Source organism: Mustela nivalis (assembly GCF_964662115.1).
Source record: "Mustela nivalis genome assembly, chromosome: 14".
Taxonomy (NCBI): Eukaryota; Metazoa; Chordata; class Mammalia; order Carnivora; family Mustelidae; genus Mustela; species Mustela nivalis.
In genome coordinates this window covers 58,767,151-58,789,294 of record NC_139033.1, presented here as the reverse complement: position 1 = coordinate 58,789,294, position 22,144 = coordinate 58,767,151, and the positions used below count along the sequence as shown (strand labels likewise).

At 32.6% G+C, this 22,144-nt stretch overlaps 1 protein-coding gene across 2 annotated transcripts in view; it reads right to left on the bottom strand.

The window, feature by feature from the left end:
• The window catches only part of TRAPPC8 (trafficking protein particle complex subunit 8), a 75,229-nt gene that overhangs the window by 37,913 nt on the left and 15,172 nt on the right, over positions 1 to 22,144 (bottom strand). The window contains exons 5-12 of one of the 2 annotated variants that reach the window (XM_082699588.1): positions 20,190 to 20,343; positions 18,027 to 18,120; positions 17,145 to 17,401; positions 16,671 to 16,786; positions 15,818 to 15,968; positions 11,445 to 11,545; positions 10,092 to 10,197; positions 891 to 1,022 (exon numbers count right to left, since the gene is read on the bottom strand). In XM_082699588.1, coding sequence (XP_082555714.1) covers positions 891 to 1,022; positions 10,092 to 10,197; positions 11,445 to 11,545; positions 15,818 to 15,968; positions 16,671 to 16,786; positions 17,145 to 17,401; positions 18,027 to 18,120; positions 20,190 to 20,343 — 1,111 coding nt within the window. Of the gene's footprint in view, positions 1 to 890; positions 1,023 to 10,091; positions 10,198 to 11,444; positions 11,546 to 15,817; positions 15,969 to 16,670; positions 16,787 to 17,144; positions 17,405 to 18,026; positions 18,121 to 20,189; positions 20,344 to 22,144 lie in introns of both variants that reach the window. The other variant, XM_082699587.1, reaches the window with a different exon arrangement.

Sequence of the window (22,144 nt, the reverse complement as noted above, 5' to 3'; positions counted from 1 at the left end):
TAATTTTTGAATGTTTTTGTTTCTTTGCACCGTTTTAATAACATAGAATTTAAAATACTGACATGTTTGTTTAGCACAGACTTTGAAAAATAGAAGTATGTTCATAAAAATTCATTATTAACCAAATTTTTTTAAGTCCTCGTATTTCCCTATGATATAAAAAACTCCTTAAAAGATAAGACTATGGTTTTACAGTACATACTAAGCTCCTTGTATAGTTCCAGGAATTCAGAGATGATTCTTCAATCCATACTTACTTATCTATATTTACAGTAAACCATGACTTACTGCTGCTACCACTCTGCCTTTAACAATTCTCCCTCCAACTAATAATTAAAGGGCAACTGGGGCTAGAGAAATCGCTCTAAAATAATAAGTATCTCTCCAACCCAACTGCTTCCAGGGAAAAGAGAGACAGGATTTCTACTCATTAAATATTTAGTAAATATCATTATAAGGCACTTTGAGAAATAACAGAAGACCAGAGCTGAAGCAGAGAGTCCAGCCACTGTGAAGGATAATTAAAACTGTTTAAATGCATTCAGTATATCCAGCCCTTCAAATGTATGATTTGTTTTACCTCACAAAAATTTGGGCAAGACTCCAAAATCCCAAAATAAATACAAAAACTGAGGCTCAGAGAAGTAACTTAAACCCAAGTCAAGTTGTGAGCAGATCAAGATTCACACCCACATTTATCTAAATCCAAATCTCATGCCCTTACCAATATAACACATTACCTCAGAACAAAATTTGCTTCCATTTTTAAGATTAATTTTAAAATCATAAAAATTGATGAATGGCATACATTTATAAAATAAATAGCTAATAACAAAAATTAAAATAAACTATTACTTTTTTTTTTTTTTTTTTAAAGAAAATACACTCACCTGCCCAGCTTTACTAAACCGATGGCCTGCCAAAATCATATGAAATGCATATTTTCTAACCATGGGACTCTTCATGTTTATAAAGCAATGTGCCGCCTGCTCCAAAAGAAGTGCACTTCGAAGATCAGAATCCTATTGAATGTTTAAAAAAAAAAAAAAAAGGTTAGTTTCATAAAATTAAAAGCAAAAAGATAACTGGTAAAAACCATTTACTTTCTAAAAATAATATATAGTATATTCACTATTTAGCATAAGAGAATCTGAGGGCAGAAATCAAAGGGCAATCCAATCTTGATGATTCTTTCTTCCAATAAGCACAAATTTTTCTTGAAATCCTTCAAAAATTCCCTACTATTAAATATTTTCTTTTGTTTTTCATAAAGCCAAATGTCTGGTTATAATATGCAGTGTATAATAAATCTCTGAAGAAATGCAATCCCTTTTCAAATGGCAAAAAAAAGTACATAAACTGAGAATACAGATATACTGATTAAAGACAAACCGGAAAGGAAAGCACAGAAAACAACAGATTTGCACAATTTCTTCAGGAAATTGATCTGAGATATCTAATAGCATATTTCTATTTACCCAAGAAAAAAGGAAAAATAAGAGAATGTATGTAGAATATGAAATAATCTACTCTCTGTTTTATCCTCTACTAAGTTTACTGTATGTAAAAGCAATTCTCAATTTTTGCTTAATTCAAGAATACCAAAGTGACTGCTTTTCATTAAGAAGTTTATAAGGTTTCCCCTTCAAAGATTATCCCGGCTATTAGCATTATTAGTAAACGGTACAACTCAAATTAGTTTCCACTTCAATGGACTCTTACATTAGTGTCTACAAAAACCACATACTAAATTTACATCCTCATCCATAAGGACAACCTTTCAAATGAAAGAGCCATCACCACTTTACAAATAACAGAGAAAGTAGTGAAGGATGCTGATCAAGTATCAACAACATTTTCACCAAAACTTTCTCTAGGTTTTCAGCTATTCTCAAGCTGAACTTACCATGCCCTTCCATGTGTTCTGCTGCCATTATTTTCCCCAGGGAGAGTTGAAAACAGAAAACATTTACTTTAAATGCAATAATGTCAACAAATTATAGTTACATCCAAAAAGTGCTCATAGATCATAGATTATTATAACTAATCTCTGCAGCAATCACAAAATTAGAGTAGAAACAGATCTGAGGAAACAATCTAAAAAGCATTCAGTAAATGGTAGATATTATTACCTAATTCAACTTCCCTATGACAAAAACTTAATGATAAAATGTTTCTGTCCAAGTTAAGATCCAAAACCTAATTAAGTGCAAAAATCAGGAATGTACAATTGACAAGCCATTCTTATCCAAGAGTTAAGGGAGCGAGGGAGTGCATTCTTCATTTTTAGGAAAATGTTTTCTTCTTTAAAAAATAATTTTTTTCCTTAAAGAATAAATGTTTGAAGAAAAAAAAAAAGGTAAACATCTTTCTGCCCTATTCCATGCCTCATCTAACTTGCCAGGTGGTGTCATTTCTCCCTCTCTATATTTGTGCTTTTGTGTTAAATATATATTGTTTTCTAAAAATAAATGTAATTTTTCATACAGAATATTCTTTATCTCACTTTTTGGACTTAATATAGTATCATGGACATCCTTCTAAGACATCTATACTTCTTATTTCTTTTAAAGCTACACTGTATTCTGTTTATATAAATATTCCACAATTTGTTAATATGGTCTCAATTGACTAATTTAGTATTGCTATTAATTAATACTGACTAATTTAATATCATACTTTTACTACTTTTGTTACTATAAAAAAGCACTTTGATAAACATCTTTACAAAACCATTTTTGAGTAATTATATATTTTTATTAGACACATTCCTGGAAGCAGAACTCACTCAGTTACTGAAAGCTATATATATAGTTCAAATTCTAATCGACAGAGCCAAACTGTTACAAAAAAAGTAGTAACAATATATAATCTCATCAAGAGAATGAGAGTGTATGTTTTCCACTTTACTCAGCCAAAAATTACTTTAAAAAATTTTTACCTCTTTCACTAAAAAAAGATGATACTTTGCTCCTCAACATACATTTAATAGTAAGGGTGGTACTTCATACGTTTAAGGCTCTTTGTTATTTTTTCTGTGAATTGCTTATTTATATTCTTTTGTGAATGGGTTTTTGTGATTATGTGGTTTGTAAGAGCCCTTTGTATACTTAATCAGTATTAGACCTTTGTCATACATTTGCAAATAGTATTTCCCAGTTTTGACATGAATGAGTTTTTTCTTTAGTAGTCAAGCATACTAACTTTAGCCTCTACAGCTTCAAGATACTGCGTCAAACTATGAAGGAATGTTATTCCTAGATTTTTTAAAAAATGCTTTCCTGTATATTCTGGTGTATATATGTTTGTTTCATTTTTTCATATAATCTAATCAAGCTATAATTATATTACCATGTAGCAAGTAAGTTAGGAATCCAACTCCAAATAGCTAGACATCACAATACCATTTAGTGAATAACCTAAAGTTCTCCACTAATTTTAAATGACACCTAATTATATGTTATATTTAAAATCTCATTCTACTCCATTACTCTGTCTTATCACTGTAAACAGTTTTAATTTCTGTAGCTTTATAATAAATCTTAATATCTGGAACAGGTAATTTCCTCTAAATACTTCTTCTGTTTCCAAATTTTATTTAGGCTTTTCAATAGCATTTCACAGTCTTTTTCTTAAAGTGCTATAAATTTATTCCTAGTATGTACACACAAATACACGCAGTCACATACAGTTATAGAACATAAATACATACATATTTTTTTAATTGCTTATGAGGCTTCATTAAACTAGAAAACTTGGAAGGGCAGCAATCCTGGGCATTCTAATTAAGATAAGGAAGATGCCTTAGACATCTTCGATGGCATGTAAATGATTCTAATGTACAATCTAATTGAGAACAGCACAGTAAACCCTCAGCACTGTCAAATTTAGTACTCAAGGGCTGACCAATTTAGGAGACCAGGAGGTCCATAGCATATATCATTTCAGTTGAAGTAAAATTTCACTCTTGCATCCATATGGCAGTTTTCTGAGAAAGAACTGATCTGCTGAGCTGAATGCCCTACTCCCATGACTCCTGCAACTTTGTTCTTCTGCAGTCCCTGTTTCTTACAGTGACACCTACAGTAGAAAATATATTGCTTTAAACCAAAAAATAGCCCTGAAAAAAAAATGACAACTGCCCTCAGTGTTGATGGAAGAAAAATGAAAGAATTTCACAAAGTGACAGTATTATCTAGAAAGCAGAGGCTTTTAATGAGTTGAAGAATAAAGTTTTATTTTAGTGTTAATTCATATCTACGATATGACAAGTCTATTACATATGCTCTACAAAGAACTAAGAAAAAAAAATCTGTGATACTATTTCAAGAGGAATTCCAGCCTATGAACTTTGCCTGTAACCAAAAAGATAATTTTAAAAACTGCTACATTAACTTAAAACAGGAGGATAAATATCAGGGAGGGGGAATTAACTGAATTAGAGGATGTGGGCACTGGTTGCACAGACTTAAATAAATCAAATCTCAAGGATGGCTTTCAAATTTTTTCCTTGTGTAAATGAAGTTAGTAGGAAAGATGCTACAAGCTGATCAGTTCACCACAGGAACAGTTCCTCCCAAGGTGGAGAAACTTGTAAAAACTGCTATTACTACCTCCAATAGTAAAAAAAACTCATTTACTGTGTTTTAATGCAGTAACAGACAGAGGGGCTATTAAGACCAGAATAAATGTTCAGCACAGAAACACAGACACATTAGGGAAAAAGCATCACATCTTAAGCACCAAATTCAAACATACTGTCCTATAAGGTGGTAATTGTGGAGTGTTTTATCATTACCTGGGTTTGCTCTGTCATCCTGAGAATCCCAGCACATAACATGAATAAAATCCACTTGCCCATAAATTTACAGTCCAAAAAATAAAGCCAAAGTACAACTCTGTCCACCCAGACCTCATAGCTGTCTTTTCCAAAACAGTGCTACCAAAAACCTAGGAAATCTAATTCAGTATTGTCAGGAGTATGTAACTCTGTTCCCTATCCACAAAGCAAGTGTACTTTTCACACATTATAAGCCTTTTTCATTGACAGAATGCATATAAAAAATACAATTAGTAGTTAAAATTTAACATAATTTTATATACACTATACCCAGTAGTCTTTACTTTCAAATTATCTGAAAGAAGTATCTGAAAGGTATAGCACAAAAAAAACACAGGAATGACAATTTCTAGGGAAATATACCACCACTCATCCGACCTCTCACCCCTAAAATAACAGTTATAGTAAGTTTCTTCAAATTTGATGACAAAACAAATCATCCAGGTTTGAAAAGGTGAAAACAAACTTGGAAAGGAAAAAAGAATAATGACAGAAAATACAAGTTTGCAATGCAGACAGAAGAATTTGCTTCAAATAATTTTTATTCAAACTCCTAAAACCATAAATTGCCTTTACATTCACTGATAGTCCTTAGATTGCATTTGATCTTAGCCAAAAGGCCAAGAAGCGATGACAGTCCCTCGATTCAAAAACAGCAATATATTCAAACTGAAGTTAAGATTATTTATTACAATACAAAACATAAACACACTCAAGAATCTATATTCAGCTCTACTAAATAATTTATGTCTAGCAACTGTTCATTTTGGTCAATGTCCATGCAGTATCAATTACCTGACACTGTTAATATCATCCCTTAATCTAATTAGCTATCTTACAGAAAGCTTTTAGAATAACTAATGGTTCAGTTCAACAAACATGTAAATTATACACCATGTGCCAAGGCCAGTGTTAGGCACTGAGAATAAATATGCAGAAGACATCACAATTTCCTACCCTCAAGAACTTAAATATAATTTCCAGTATGTGACAAGTCAGGTCTTACAGCATTATAAGAGAGAGGAAGATAGATACTTAGGATAATCTGGGGTATTGCAGATGACTATCAGAAGGACATGACTGATATAAGGACTAGTAGACAAGGGAACAAAGAGGAAAAGTCCCCAGTCCAGAAGGACATTACAGACATGAACCAAGACAACAGAAGAAGGATTTAAAGAGGCAAGGGGGTGGAAAGGGAAGTAAATTATTTGGAGATACAGAAAGAAAACATGTTTTAAGAAATTAAAAGAAAAACCTGGATTACTGACAGAAGACTGTAGGCACATCTCGGTTTCTGCCTTGGCCGATGAGAAACTAGCTGGTTATAATTTTAAGATATGATCAACAAGATAAGCAAGTTTATGACTTTAGTATAGGTATGTTGTGAAGTTGCTTTGGAAGCACCCAAATAAGTTAAGTCTAAAAGGCAACTTTACAAATCTAAAGTTCAAAGAGAAGTCAGTTTTGGAGATAGATTTAAGAGTGAAAATCATTCCTAAGAAATGATCACCCCAAAAATGTATAGAGTAAAAAGTACAGTGATCCAAGGATTAAAACCATAGAGTGTATTAACATTTAAAAGGCAAAGAAAGGAAGTATTTGATTTTGTTTTTGTTTTTTTCCTCAGGTATTCATCTAAAAAATCTGTCTTTAGCCACACTTATTAAAAAAATCATTACCATTCTTTATAGGCCCGGAGTTGACACAATTTAGTAATATCTGCTATGGTGTACATATACAATGGAATATTACTCACCATCAAAAAGAATGAAATCTTGTCATTTGCACAAACAAGAATGAAAACTAGAGTGTATTATGCTAAACAAAGTCAGTCAGTCAGAAGAAGACAAATATCGTTATGATCTCACCCATATGTGGAACTTAAGAAACAAAACATATGAACACAGAGGAAGGGAATGAAAAATAAGATAAAAACAGAGAAGGAGGCAAACCAGAAGAGACTCTTTTAACTATTGAGAACAAACTGAGGGTTGCTGGTAGGGAGATGGACTTAATGAGTGATGGACATTAAGGAGGGCACTTGCTGGGATGAGCACTGCATGTTGTAAGTGATTAAGAAGAAGGAGGAGGAGAAGGAGGAGGTGATGTCTCTTCTGGAACTTTCCATCTACACGCAGTCTTTGGGGCACTCGAATGGCTGAGTTAGTTAAGAGTCTGACTTTTGATTTTAGCTCATGTCATGATCTTAGGGTTGTGAGATGGAGTTGTGAGATCAGGCCCCATGTTAGGCTCCACACTCAGTGGAGAGTCTGCCTGAGATTCTCTCGTTCTCTCTCTCTCTGCCCCTCCTCCCTTGCTCTCTCTAAAATAAATAAATCCTTAAAAAAATCTTGAAAACACACTTTTGCCCTTGTTTAATATTGGTGTATTACCTACGAAATTTTATCTATTAGATGCTTTTACTACCAATCAGATTCAAAGTAGGAAGAGAGTAAGTTAGATACTATAGAAGTAGCTTTGAAATTGAGCCCTAGCCAACAATCCCTCCCCTTAACTAGACCTTTGAGCTAACAAGGTCAGAAACATCTGACCCTAAACCACCTGGCATGCTGACATCAGATGTTTATTCTTTGAGATTAAAGCAAATGTGCAAATACTGTTGGCCAGTTTGGAGATGGGGTAGAAAAGTAATACATTACACACCTATTAGTGATGCAAAATAATAAAAATAATATCTGCTGTAAATTTTCAATAGTAACTATAAATGGATTGCTTTTTCCTCTTCTAAAATATTCATAACAAAGGTTATTTTAAAAGCTTAAGATGATGATTTACAAGTTCATACTAATGAAACTAAGATTAAAAAATTCCTTAGTGGGATGCCTGGGTGGCTCAGTTGGTTAAGCAGCTGCCTTCGGCTCAGGTCATGATCCCAGCGTCCTGGGATCAAGTCCCACATCGGGCTCCTTGCTCCGCAGGGAGCCTGCTTCTCCCTCTGACTCTGCCTTCCACTCTGTCTGCCTGTGCTCGCTCTTGCTCGCTCTCTCTCTGACAAATAAATAAATAAAATCTTAAAAAAAAAAAAATTCCTTAGTAATTACTCACTTTAAGTATCAATTTAATATTACAATGATGCACATACATGTTGCTTTAAATATTATTGTATGTAAGAAAATAATTTCATTTACAACTGCACTAGGAATAAACTTAACCAAGGAGGTGGCAGAGCTGTACGCTGAAAACTATAAAGTGCTGATAAAAGATATTGAAGATGACACAAATAAGTGGAAAGATAGTCCATGATCACGTACTGGAAGAATTACTATTATTAAACCTACCATAATTCCAAAGCAATCTACAGATTCAACACAATCCCTACCAAAATACCAACTGCATTTTTCACAGAAATAGGGCAAACAATACTAAAACTTATATGGAACCACGAAAGTCCCCAAAGCAATCTTGAGAAAAAAGAACAGATTATAAAACACAGATTATAATTTCAGATTATAAAACACACTACAAAGTTGTAAAAATCAAAACAGCATGGGACTGGCAAGAAAGGAGTCACTCTGACCAATGGAACAGAGTAGATAGTCCAAAAAGAAATTCATCCTTATATGATCAATCCATCTATGACAAAAGAAGAATATACAACAGGGAAAAAAGCCTCTTCAATAAATGGTGCTGGGAAAACTGGAAAACTACATGCAGAAAAATGAAACTGGACCACTTTCTTACATCATACACAAAAATAAGCTCAAAATAAAGACCTAAATATAAAGACCTGACATCATAAAAATCCTAAAAGATAATACAATAATTTCTCTGACATTGACTGTTAACAACATTTTTCTAGATGTCTCTTAAGGAAAGGGAAACAAAAGCAAGAATAAACTACTAGGACTAAATAAAAATAAAAAGCTTTTGCACGTTGAAAGAAACCATCAAAACAAAAAAGGCAGCCTACTGACTGGGAGAAGATTATTTGCAAATGATACACCCAAAAAAGGATTAATAACCAAAGTACATAAAGAACTTAACTCAACACCAAAACATAAATAATCCCATTAAAAAGGGGGTAAAGGACCTGTATAGACATTTTCCAGAGAAGACACAAAGACCGCCAACAAACTCATGAAAAGATGCTCAACATCACCCATCATCAGGGAAATGCAAATCAAAACTACAATGAGATTAGCAACTTAGACTTGTCAGAACGGCTAAAATAAAAAAGAAATAACAAACATTGGCAAGTATGTGAAGAAAAAGGAATCCTCATGCCCTGCTGGGAATTCAAATTGTTATGGCCTCTGTTGAAAATAGTATGGAAGTTCCTCTAAAAAACTAAACTGTAAGTACCATATGATCCAATAACTTACTAATGGGTATTTACCCAAAGAAAATTAAACCACTGATTTAAAAAATTATATGGACCCTTATGTTTATTGCAGCATTATTTATAATAGCCAAAGTGTCCACTGATAGACAAATGGATAAAGAAGATGTGGTTTATATATCTATATACAATAGAAGATTCACAGCCATAAAAAAGAATGAACTCTTGCGATTTGCAACAACATACAGATGGTCCTAAGTGGTATTATACTAAGTGAAACAAGTCAGACCGAGAAAGACAAATACCATATGACTTCATTCATATGTGGAAACTTAAAAACAAATAATAAAAAGCAGAATCAGACCTATAAATACAGAGAACAAACTTAAGTTGCCAGAGGGAAGGGAATAGGGAAATGGGCAAAAGGAGTGAAGGAGAGTGGGAGACAGAGGTCCCCAGTTACAGAATGAATAAGTCACAGGGATAAAAGGGAGCATAAGGAATATACTCAATGATCCTATAATAGTGTTGTATGTGAAAGATGGTTAACTATTCCTGTGGGGAGCAGAACCTAATATATACAGAAGTTGAATCACTATGTTGCACACCTTAAACTAATTTAACACTGTATGTCAGCTACATTCAAAGTAAAAAATTAAAAACCAAAAAAGAACTTAAGTAGATCAATATTGCTATACATAAGTCAAAATCTAATTCATAAAAGATGTACATGTTTGTAGTTAATAATAATGTAGACTTAAAATAGAGAAATAAATTCATAAAATATTTCTAAAATACATTTAAAATTAATTCAACAAATAAGTAGCCATATTGTAAATTCCTAAAAAGAAACTGCCTTCTACTTTCATGTTTTGCATATGCTTTAAAAAAAAAAGTTTTTGAAATTAATGAAACATTACTAAAGTAAATACTACACATTTTCAGTACCTCACTAGTCAACCGTATTAGGAGAGCTGCAGCCTCTGAATATTTGCTTTGGCTTTTTAAGATTTCAGCACTAAGCAATACACATCTCTCAGCCAATACCATATTCCTAAAGGCAAAAAAGACAAGAAAAATATAATTAGCATTACAGTAAAACCTTAATACATCACAGTAACCATGTGTTCTCACAGAGGGCTATATCTGCCGCCAGAATCTCCAAATACATTCTAGAATAGACTGCAAGGTTTAAGAAGTGGGATCCAAAACTGGTTCCACCACTTATTACCTGCAGCCCTAAGGCAAGTTAAACTCTTTTTTAAGTTTCATTCTCCTAATCTGTAAATGAAAACGGTAATAGTACCCACCATTTCACAGATTTGTTATGAAAATTCAGTAAGTGTGTAAATTATTTTGGCCAAGCAGCAAGTGATGGGCACTCAAAAAATGTTAATGATTATTAGTACTGTGTTGTAAACACACTGCTATTACTATTATCCCTATTCCTTAATATTATAAGAGACAGAATTACCTCTGTCTTCCAACCCACCCATTCTACATAGAACAGTCAGAAAAATCTTTCTGAAAAATAACTTTTATTATGTCAAAGGATCTACACAATACTTAAGAATTCTCCATTTGCTTCTACATAAATAACTACAGCTTAGCAATAACAGTAATAAATGAAAATGAGGGTTCCACATACCGATACCTCCCAAAACACTATTTCACATGCACCCTGTACCCTAGCCAGGGCTCCATTCCCTTTCACCAGTGATGATGCATCCAAAACATTATTTCTGCCAATCACAATTCCTGAAATGTCTTCATGACTGTCAAATCCCAACCACCTTTCTTTCAGATCCATTCCTCAAAAATCCTATGAAACCTCCTCTGACCACTTTCTGGATCAGTCTCCTCAGAGGTGGTGAGTTCTAACTCCTATGGAGTTCCGACAGAGCTCATTATGTGTATAAAACACTTTTCATTTTCTTCCCTGGACTATTATTCAACTCTTTGTGTTCTACATATTTAACAAAAAAAGTTCAAAATGGCTAACCCTTGGCTTAACAGTAATTTAGGTTAGAACTGTCCACACAAAAAGATCACTCTCACTATACCGTATAATCTCAGAATTACACATAACAAATTCCTAACCACAAACCCAAACAAAATAGAAAGAGAAAGGACGTAATAAAACACTAGTTTTAAAAATCACCTCATTTTGTCTCTAACTGTATTAACTTGATTCAGGAGCTTAAATTTAAAGCATGAAAAAAAATCCATTTATACCTAGGAACAATATGAGTGTTAAGTGTACCACTAAATGGATAGAACATAAACATTCTAGTCACCTACTTGCAGATATCTCTATATGTCTGGATTGCTGTGTCCATGTAATGCGCAGGATATGGCCTAGGTGCTCCTGGCTGAAGAAAAGCTGACACTGCTGCCATTTCCTAAAGAAAAAGACATTATTTATACTACTTCAAAAAGAGAAATATTCTTATAGTTAAGCATTTAGAAGCCTACATATTGTGGATTGAAGTTTGCTGATGCTTTTTATATATGCATACATATAAATTTCATGGATTAATGCAACCTTGAAAAATGTATTTATATACTTTTAGTTTTTAAATTGTTTAGTCAAATACCAAAGTCTGTCATTCAGTATTTAAATAAGATTTTTCAAGAAGACATGATAAACATTTTGAGTTATGGTATATACAACTAGCAATCCACCTAGCTTAAGATTCTGCCACCACCGTCTCCCTGTTCTTCTCTATCTCTCAATGAGTAAAGAGACTGATAGAGACAAGGCAAAGTACATCTTTTCTTAATCACTAGCATCAGAACATGACAGCAGAGTTCACAACCTGCACTTTATGTATTCTAGCTACTTACACACTATTTTACATCCTATACCATACAAAAGGCACAAAAACCTATTTCTTAGATCTATATTACTGTTAATTTTCTAGGTCTTTTTACTTGGCTTCTAAAAGCCATTCTATTGTCGATGTCTATGCTTTTAGTTAATAATGCAAATAATATAGAATGGTGCTAACAAATTTAGAAGTGAAGACTCAAATACAGGGCTTTGGCCTTCTTGGTAAAATATATACTATGTCCTCTTATAGACCAAGCTTCAAAAAAATTTTAACTAGAAAAAAAGAACCTTTCATAAATTGGGAGGGGTGGACTTAATGCTGATCCACTTTTTTTTTTTTTTTTAATTTTTTCTTTTTAGGATTTTATCTATTTATTTGACAGACAGAGATCACAAGTAGGCAGACAGGCAGGGAGAGAGAGAGGGGGAAGCAGGCTCCCCACCGAGCAGAGAGCCCGATGCGGGGCTCGATCCCAGGACTCCAGGATCATGACCCGAGCCGAAGGCAGAGGCCCTAACCCACTGAGCCACCCAGGCGCCCCCTGATCCACTTTTAGAATGAATAAATGTATTTGTCTGCAACATTTTTTAAAACAGAAAAAAATCAGATAATTATCTAAAAATTGGGAGAATGATTAAAACCTTTAACCTGACAAGCTATAGGTTCCATGATAATATAAACTGCATCTGTTCCAGAATGCATTTCTATCCTTGGTATCCAACAGTATTTGCTCCAAAATTTAATGAATTAGCTGAATGAAAATATAGTATATCCATGTGACAAAATATACTATAGCCCTTAGCATGTTTTAACTACTTTATATTTTAACATACATAATGAATATACAAATGCTTCTATATTATACAAAAAAGCAAATACATATTGAATATTTGGCAAAATAATATATTGTACAGAAACACATATTTACTATATACAAACTATATATTACATATTAATACATGAATAAAAGGGTACTGAGAATATATGGTAAAATACTATATTGTACAGAAACACATATTTGCTATATACTAATTATATATATCATAAAGCAATACATTAATAAAAAGATACTAAGAAGAAAATCCTGTAAGAAAAATATATCCCCAAATTCTACATTATTTTCTAATTTATTACTGCAAGAAATATTAAATCAATATACATTCAAACAAAACTGACATAATTTCTAAAGATCTGGTGAAAACATTCAAAATGATTACCCCAAGTTACCCTATGATATTCAATAATCCATTAAACCATGAAATCATGTCTTACAGTCTTTGATATGGAATAATACTTTTTACAAAGATTTTCATCAAGGAGTGATCTACTTACCCTTCAGTTAGGTAAAATAGTTATGAAAGACTAAATACAAAAATATATATATTTTTAAGAACTCTTATTATTGGGGTTAAAAAAAAAAAGAGAGAACTCCTATTACTGGGGAACCTGGGTGGCTCAGTTGGTTAGGTCTGACTCTTGATTTTGGCTCAGGTCATGATCTCAGGATTGTAAGATCAAGCTCTGCGCTGGCATGAAGCCTGTTTAAGATGCTCTCTCTCCCTCTCTCTTCCCCCCCCAACTTGCATATGTATGCATGCTCTTCCTCTTAAAAAAAAAAAAAATCCTATTACTGGTTTTGCTATGATATATATTTTAACTTAAAATCATCATAACTAAATATCTTCAATTTTTAGCTAAAGAGGCAGGCAGTACGGTGAAAGAACAAGCCCTGAGCCCAGCTGTTGCACAGGCAGGAGCTCTTTCCATCTGTATGTTAAAAAAACAAAACAGAAAACAACTGCCTACACTTTGGCGTATTCAGACCCCTTCTCCAGAGTATACCCAGTGTACTTGCACAGTTCTTGGCTCAAAGCAGCTGCACTTCTGTCCATGTCTACTTTACGGCATGTCCACGGGTTAGGAGCTACTATCCTCCACCTCTACTTCCAGCCAGTATGTACATGTTGGTTTTGTGTATGTTTTTTATTCCCTGAGGTAACTTCTAGCCATGCTGGAGTAGCCTCACTACATTACTTGGATCTCACAAGGTACAAACACACTTTATGCTTTTGTTTGTAGTCTGGTTTCAAAGATACATACATGTCTTAAGAACTGTCCCAACCCTAATTTTCTCCAAAGTCTTTTGTTTTTAGGGCAGTGTTTATAGACTACAAGAATTTTCAGGTATTCATATATTGTGTTATAGGAGATATGACTTTATTTTCCAATACAAAACTATCTTCTCTCATATAGTTGCTACTAATACCTCTACCTAAATGATTTAAATATGGTATTTACCAGATTGCAGATAAAAATGAAAAAGCTTATATACCATAAAACCACAAAAATCTTTTGCCATACCTTTATAAGATTCTACCTCCACACATTCAATTAGCAGGTACATAATGTACAAGTTAAAAATTCATACCTGTGTTGTAAAGTATTTATGAAATAACATTAAGTATTTATGATTTTATATCCATATAGTCATTATTTTACACTATCATATTTAGACTATATTATTTAGACTATAATGAAAGATTACAGAATGTCTAGCCAAGGACAATTCATGTAAGTTTTCAAGTACTTCAACTCATAAAGATTTTAGCTCCTAAACAAGGTTTTCAAAAGTTAGCAGACGTTTTTCATTAAAAATAGTACAGAAATAAAAAAATAATTTTGCTATTTTAGTTTTACATTGTTATTTTAGTATATATTAAAACAAATGCAAAATAAATGGCAATTATTAAACAAATGTCTAATTTCCAGTGAAATATATACTCTTCTACATTTTTGTTCTTCACACTTTTGTTTACAAACATATATTTTTAAAGTGATTATGTAGAAAGGAACAGTGTTAATTTTACTCTTTTCTAAACAGAGAAAGCTGATTATGGATACACGTATGACTTTTAAAGAACTTAAAATGTTGTAAGGCATACAAGTAAAGAATATTCTTTCTGGGGGGCACCCGGGTAGCTCAGTCACTTAAGCATCCAACTCTCAATATCGGCTCAGGTCATGATCTCAGGATCATGAGATGGTGCCCCACCTGGGGCTCCCTCTGGGCATGGAACCTGCTTAAGATTCTCTTCCACTCCTCTCTCTATCCCTCCCCCCACTCATTTTGGCTCTTCCAAAAAAAAATTAAAAAAAAAAAAAAGCCTTTCTGACACACAAAGGTTTACATATCAACTATAAAAACTAACATAGTTGTTGCTTAAAGCCCTTTATATACAAAGCAGTGTGCTAAGCACAGCACAAGCCTTATACCATATCTAACCCTATGCCATCAGGATTCACATTTAACAAGCAAAAAACCTGAGGCTTAGAGATGTTCAATATTTACCTCCGATGATAGTCTGTCTCACACCAAAGTACATATTCTTAACTGATATATAGTCATATATATTAAAATATATAAAGAACTGATATATAGTCATATATATGAAAATATATGAAGAACTGATATATAGTCATATATATGAAAAAAAATTAAGCAATTTTGAAGTATTTTTCAATAGGCCTAAAACCATCTGCTAAAAATAAGCTACACTCAACATAATAACTGAAATTCAAATTAAATTTTGCATACACAAAATTAGAAGGTACTAACTTGTGAAAGCTAGGACATCAATTCTCATATATGATATATTTAAATATACTAGTTTGAGGAAAATCCATCAATTCAGCATAAACTAATTCAAAATCTATAATGCATTACATCCTCTTTGAGTACAACTTCATCTCTAGGTATTTTGCTTGCCATTTCATAAATAGAAACTTCTAAATCATTTATGATAACAGAAGTAAGAAATTATACTATTATAGAATACCAACCAAGGCACCAGCTGCATAAAGCATTGCTTGATCATTAAGAAAATCTTTCTTTGCAGTATGATAGCAACTATAAGCCAAATCATAATGCTGCACCAAAAAGCATAAGTCAGCCATTTTTCGGATCTGAAGCTCTGGTGCTTCTGGTGGATACCTGTAAATATAAAATAAGTTAAAAAAGTATTTTATAATTTATGACCCCTAAACCATTAAATACTATAAAATGTCTAACAAGCTGTTCAACTCTCTAAAACATTACGAAAACTAATCTGGTCTTACAAGAACTCTATCTCCAACAAGAGACTGTTATTTCTGAGATATTTGGAAACAATTATATTTATATAATTTACAGCCTTATAACTGAGAACTTCTCAACAGCAGGTAAGCATTTTCTCCATGGTCAAATTATGAAGTAAATGGTTAAGTCTAAGTGACTAACTTTATATATAACCATGAAAAACATAAAAACCCAAGATGAATTCCATTTTCTCCTTAAACAAGATTTTATATTAATGAAAACTGTCTAAATGTATGCCATGACTCAGAATCGCTAGACCATAATATTTTAATTTAGATGAGTTATTAAATGAATACCTAATCTAACTCCATCTTTTTACAAATAGGGAAAGAAACCCCAAGCAAGGGACTTTACCAGTTCTTTTTTATTTTTAGATATCTAATTACCTAATGGTTTAAAAAGAAAATGCAATTAACTTATAGTCACTGGTCTTATCTACCTAAGTTTTAACCAATATGAAATTAGAAAACTAAAAAGATAATCCTTTTTTGCCAGACATCACAGAGTCAAACACCAGTCAGTTAAATGCAGGAAAACCAAAAACAGTATTTTACTCACAGCAGTCCAGATGTATTTTTCAGTTCGTTAATGCTTTTTTCTGGAACTTTACTGCCACTAAACCATTTTTTAGTTGCAGAAAATAGAGATCGACTTAAACCTTTTCTTGATATTAGCTACCAAAAAAGATTGTTACAAATGTGAAAAATTAGTATTTTACTTTTATATACAAAAGAATTCTAAATAATTAAAAATCTTTAAAAGTGAGCAAATATTCCTTTTAGTAACACTGATTTAAAGAAAATTGCTCAATAAGCTAGCAAAATCCCTAGTGTAAATGAGTAAGTATCTTCCAGAATTTAACAGTATTTCATCACTAATAGTGACACCAATAAATCCTAATACTGGTCTACCTTTAATTTAAAAAAAAAAAATTAAGTATTTTTGAATAACTTATACTACTATGTTCCCAAGTTTACTCTTCTCTGAAATTAAAAAAAAAAAAAAAAACTAACCCAAACAATTAAAGCTTACCTGATCATTTAATTGCCGAATTGTTTTTTCTATATGTGGCAAAAGGCCCCGAAATGTGAACTCTTGTATAAACTGTCGAATTCTATCATGATCAGTAAGAGTTAAACATGCACCATGAATAATTCCAGTATTTGCTTTCTTTGTTTCATGTAATGATGAAGCCAATTTTACATGATCTGGGCCATCCATGCTGTTAGAAGGGTCACTGGATGAGTCCAACTGAAGTGGGTGAGCTCTAAAGTTATTTGGTAAGCCATCTACTGAAAAACAGATCTTTCTTTTACTCTCAGAAGCAACAGAAAATTGTGATATCACTACCATACTGCTAAAGAAAAAAAGAACAATGTTGGAAGCCTTTATCTTTCTGTATATAAGTCTAAAATACAGTAACATTAACATTTTCCCTCCTAAAATTACAGGAGTTGAATTAACACTTGTTACAGATAGTAGAAATTTAAAGATTCATGTAAATTAAAGAAAAATAGTAATAGTGTTAAAATAAAACACTTTAAATAACACAACTAATAAAAATTTTTAACAAAAGAAATTTCAGAGATATCTCTATCAAAACTGTAATTTAAAATACAAAAATAAAGCTCTCAAGATCATGTCAACTTTGGGAATAATTAATGCTGCACACAGTATCTTCTCCCTTGCTTTCTACAAACTGTTTAAAAGAAATACATTACTCTTATAAATTTTTAAATGTCAAAAAAAAGTCAAACTCAAATGATTCAAAAAATTCTTCAAAGAAAAACTAATCTCCCATTTTCTTTTTTTAATTATGAAAATTTCCCCCATCTTTTATCTGTAAGGATTAGCATGCTTTGAGAACAGTGCATATTTTCAATCAAAAGAGAAACTTAGAGAAAGTAGCAAGACCTTTGACTTCGTTATCTAATCCATCCAATGAAAGCAAGTTACTATCAGAATTCTTATTTGAAGTTATAGTACAAGGGCCATCTTCATATGATTCCTATCAAAATAAAATAAAAAAGCATTAGCAATTATAATTTATTAATCATGTTTAAGATACTACCAAATCCACCAACAATTTCTGCTATCAGCCTTATGAGTTTTAGCAAGACACCTTGTTTTCAGTCCTCCAAATTCTTAACTTCTTCCATATATCTTATCATTCCAGTCCACACCTCCTGTATTCCTAACTTCCCTATCACATTCAATCTACTACCCAAATTCTTCTGAATCCAAATGATCTGTTTGCCTGTTTATATATGGTAAGCACATGCCTCAATGAGTACCTTCTACAGAAGGGTCTGAAATAAGAAATAAATGCAAAGAGAGATGGACTACTAGTCAGGAAGGGATAAATAAGAGGGATGGTGTGGAATCTCCTGGATCATGGATATGGTATTAACAGGCTGGAGTAAATTCTGAATCCACCATAGGGTAAAAATACCAATATGACGTTTATTTGTACAAAGGCGCTGGTTTCTCAGTCAACAAAAAAACTTAAAATAAAAATACCCAGATGACAAAAAAAAAAAAAAAGACTACTCTATCAGAGTAGTAAATCTGAGGCATTGTTCCATGTCTTACTTTCAGGGAAATATGTAAGCTGAAACTTAACAAGATAAAAGTAATCGGGACGAGCATTCAAGAAAGTTTAAAAAAAATTAGGTATAGTTAGCCTGGAAAAAAAGATACAAGGGAACATGAGATCTATATCTATCCTATTTTGAAAAGCTGACTAAATGAAAAACTGGTCCCAAAGGACCAATAAATAAAAGCAAAGGGAGACGATATTTGGTTGATCCTCCAGCTGGTAAGACATGGAACAGGTCACTTGAGAAAAGAGTGAGTACTGGATGAGGTTGTTCACAGGTAAGGATTAAATTAGGGGATTAGATTTGATGAGCTTTAAAACTATCCTCCAATCCCGGGCTTCGCTACAGAATTTCTGATACCTCTGCTTTCTGTTAAAAGTTCTCAAATTGGACAATTTGACTTGTGCTTCCCTTCCTTAGGATGATTGGACTCTAAATTCCCATTTTATTTATTGTTCCCATTCTGTGTGTGCCCGGAAAGACCATATTTTAAAATAAAACTCCTCCATATTCAATTTGTTTTTTTTTCCTCACTTTCCCCATCATTACCTTAAAGTAACTATCAGTATAGCACTATATCTGGATCAAAAGTTTCATATGTAAGATAGAAAAATAAGGGAAATAAATAGATTAAGCAATATTTATATTAGGACATCAAAAATTAATCTATAATTGATATTTTAAAAATATCAAAGAATACACACGTAGTTTAAATGTACAAAATACATATAAATTTTCCATTTCTTTACAAAATCCCCCTTCCACACAGAAAACAGTGAACTCTTGATTATCTTAAACTAAGCATAGGAAATCGGCCTCTGACTACTACCAGGTGGCATACAATTCTATCTAAAAGTTTGACAAATCATGAAACCTTATACCTACCCACTTCAACCAACAGATGATGAACATTAGTCTAGAATTCTAGATTAAGAAAGGAGCAAATTAGGAAGAAATAACACTTCCTGAAAATTCAGAAGGAAAGGAAATCAAAGGAAAGTTAGGGAAAAAAGCCCACCCACCTAAAAAGTATGAGCTCCAAAAGGTGGCCATAAGAACAGCAAGTTGAAAATGAAGGAAGGCAACCCCAGAGCATGTGGATAATAAAGAATTGACTGTAAGCATTCATAAGGAATTAAACGTGCAAGTAAAAAATTCTATTCTCTACAGTAGTCTAGCCAATCTAATTCAATTCTTATGTAATTCACTTTTCACCTTTTAATAAAAGATCTATCAACACTGATATTATATACCTGAAAAGAGTACACATGAGGGATTATGTGTTAGTTAAAACAGTATTAAACCACTGAATTAAGAGCTCACATGCTGATGGATCAGAACTAGCCACATTCCACAAAATAAATATTAACAATTCTAGTTAAAGGAAGACATAAAAAAATTCTATAGTGATATCAATATGCCATAAAACTGGAATACAGCTTTTGTGGTTTGCTTCATTGTTGTTTTTTACATATACCTGGTTTTGAATACTATTTTTCTGGAGATACTGACTCCAAGGATCTGGTATCTGTTCATCTGATGCTCGATTAGATGTTCGAGAATTAATTTTAAGTAAATAGCAACCCTGAGTTCCATATTTCTGTTTCATTTCTTCATAAATTGATTCAGCTCTAAAGTAAACAATGGAAAAAAGGTTTGTAGTAAATGGAGAGCATACCTTAGACAATAATAAAGTAATGTAAAAATCATCCCCAAAAAAGGCAGAACAGAAAATAGAGATAAAATAGTAAAAATATTAAAACAAAGATCATGATCCTAACTGAAATTTAGCTAGCTTGGATAACCTTAAAACAGTTACCAAATTGTGCTTCATGGAATAAAATTTTGCAAGATACTCCTACATTATTCAAAGAGAGGGTTCTGGTAGTCAAACTAGTTAGAGAACCACAGTAAACAAAGCCAGGAGACCACGCCCAAGCCTCCTGTTCGCAAAAAACATGCACTGTGAATATCCCAAAAATGGCTTCAAATTTCTAGATCAGGAACTCTTTCAACTTTGAGAACCAGGCTTTGGGAAGTAAACTTTTGGAAATTGCATCTTAGATAACAAATATTTATCGAAAAAACTAAGTGCTAAACAGAAGAGTATAGCACCCCAAAACTTCAAAAACATCTTTCACTGCCATAGTTTACCCTTCCCCTACTTGTCCTCAAAGGGACACAGTTTGAAGGAATAAAGGAGAAAAAGCTGAAGATTTTTTTATTCCATAGGTTTTATTCCATAAAATCCACCTTTTCTTCTTGCAAAATTTTTAACAGCCAGTTCCACGAGTTACATCTCAGATGCAACAAAAAGCATTTTTATTTCCATATTTTACCTAAACTACTGAATTTTAGTGCACACAGCTTATCTAATTCAAATGGTATCTTTTTAGTCAATTAGCCATCTAGTGCAAAAAACAAACAAACAAAAAAACCCAAACCCAGAAATCTTATATCATATTCAAATGTAGAAGATAGTACTACACAAACAGCAGGCCTGACAAACTTATTAAATCATATTCATATACTATAAAATTAAGACTGAATAAGTTATAAATTTGTATAAACAAATACAAGTATATGTGTATATATGTATATATACTTAAGTACAATAAACTGTTCACTTTACCAATGATACTGCTAAACATTTGAACAACTTATCTAACACCTGAATTACTTAAATATCCTAGTTACAACTATTCAATATGAAAGATATATACCATATTCAACTGATAGAAGCTAATTTTAATAGTTCAAACTATTTCTATTTACACAGGAAACTTTTTTAAAAATCCTAAATAATAATTATTCCTCAGTAAAAATTTTTGGCTATAAAGGAAAATTTAAGGGTACCCAGCTGGTTCAGTCAGTACAGCATACAACTTTTTTTTTTTTAAGATTTTATTTATTTATTTGAGAGAGACAGAGAGCACAAGGAGGGGGAGCAGCTGGCAGAGGGAGGAGGGAGAAGTAGGCTCCCCACTGAGCAGGGAGCCTGATGTGGGGCTTGATCCCAGGACCCTGGGATCATGACCTGAGTGTAAGGCAGAAGCTTAACTGACCAAGCCACCCAGGATCCCCAGAGCATGGACTCTTGATCTCAGGGTTGTAAGTTTAAGCCCCACACTGGGTATAGAGATTACATAAAAATAAAATATTTTTTTAATGAATAAAAATAAAAATAAAGTAATATTTATTTAACAGATAAATTGTATGTGCTCAGAACAAGGGCAAGAAACAATTATTTGACTGCATTTCCTAAATGGCATTGAGAAATCACAATAACAGCTTGAAACAAGATTAATTGATCTACATCTTGAATCAAAAAGTCAAAATAAACTCCAAAATAAAACTGCACCTTTTTCAAGACTCATGTTTAAAGGTAAGTTTATCATTTGTTCCAAAGATAAAAGGACTATGGCAACTCAC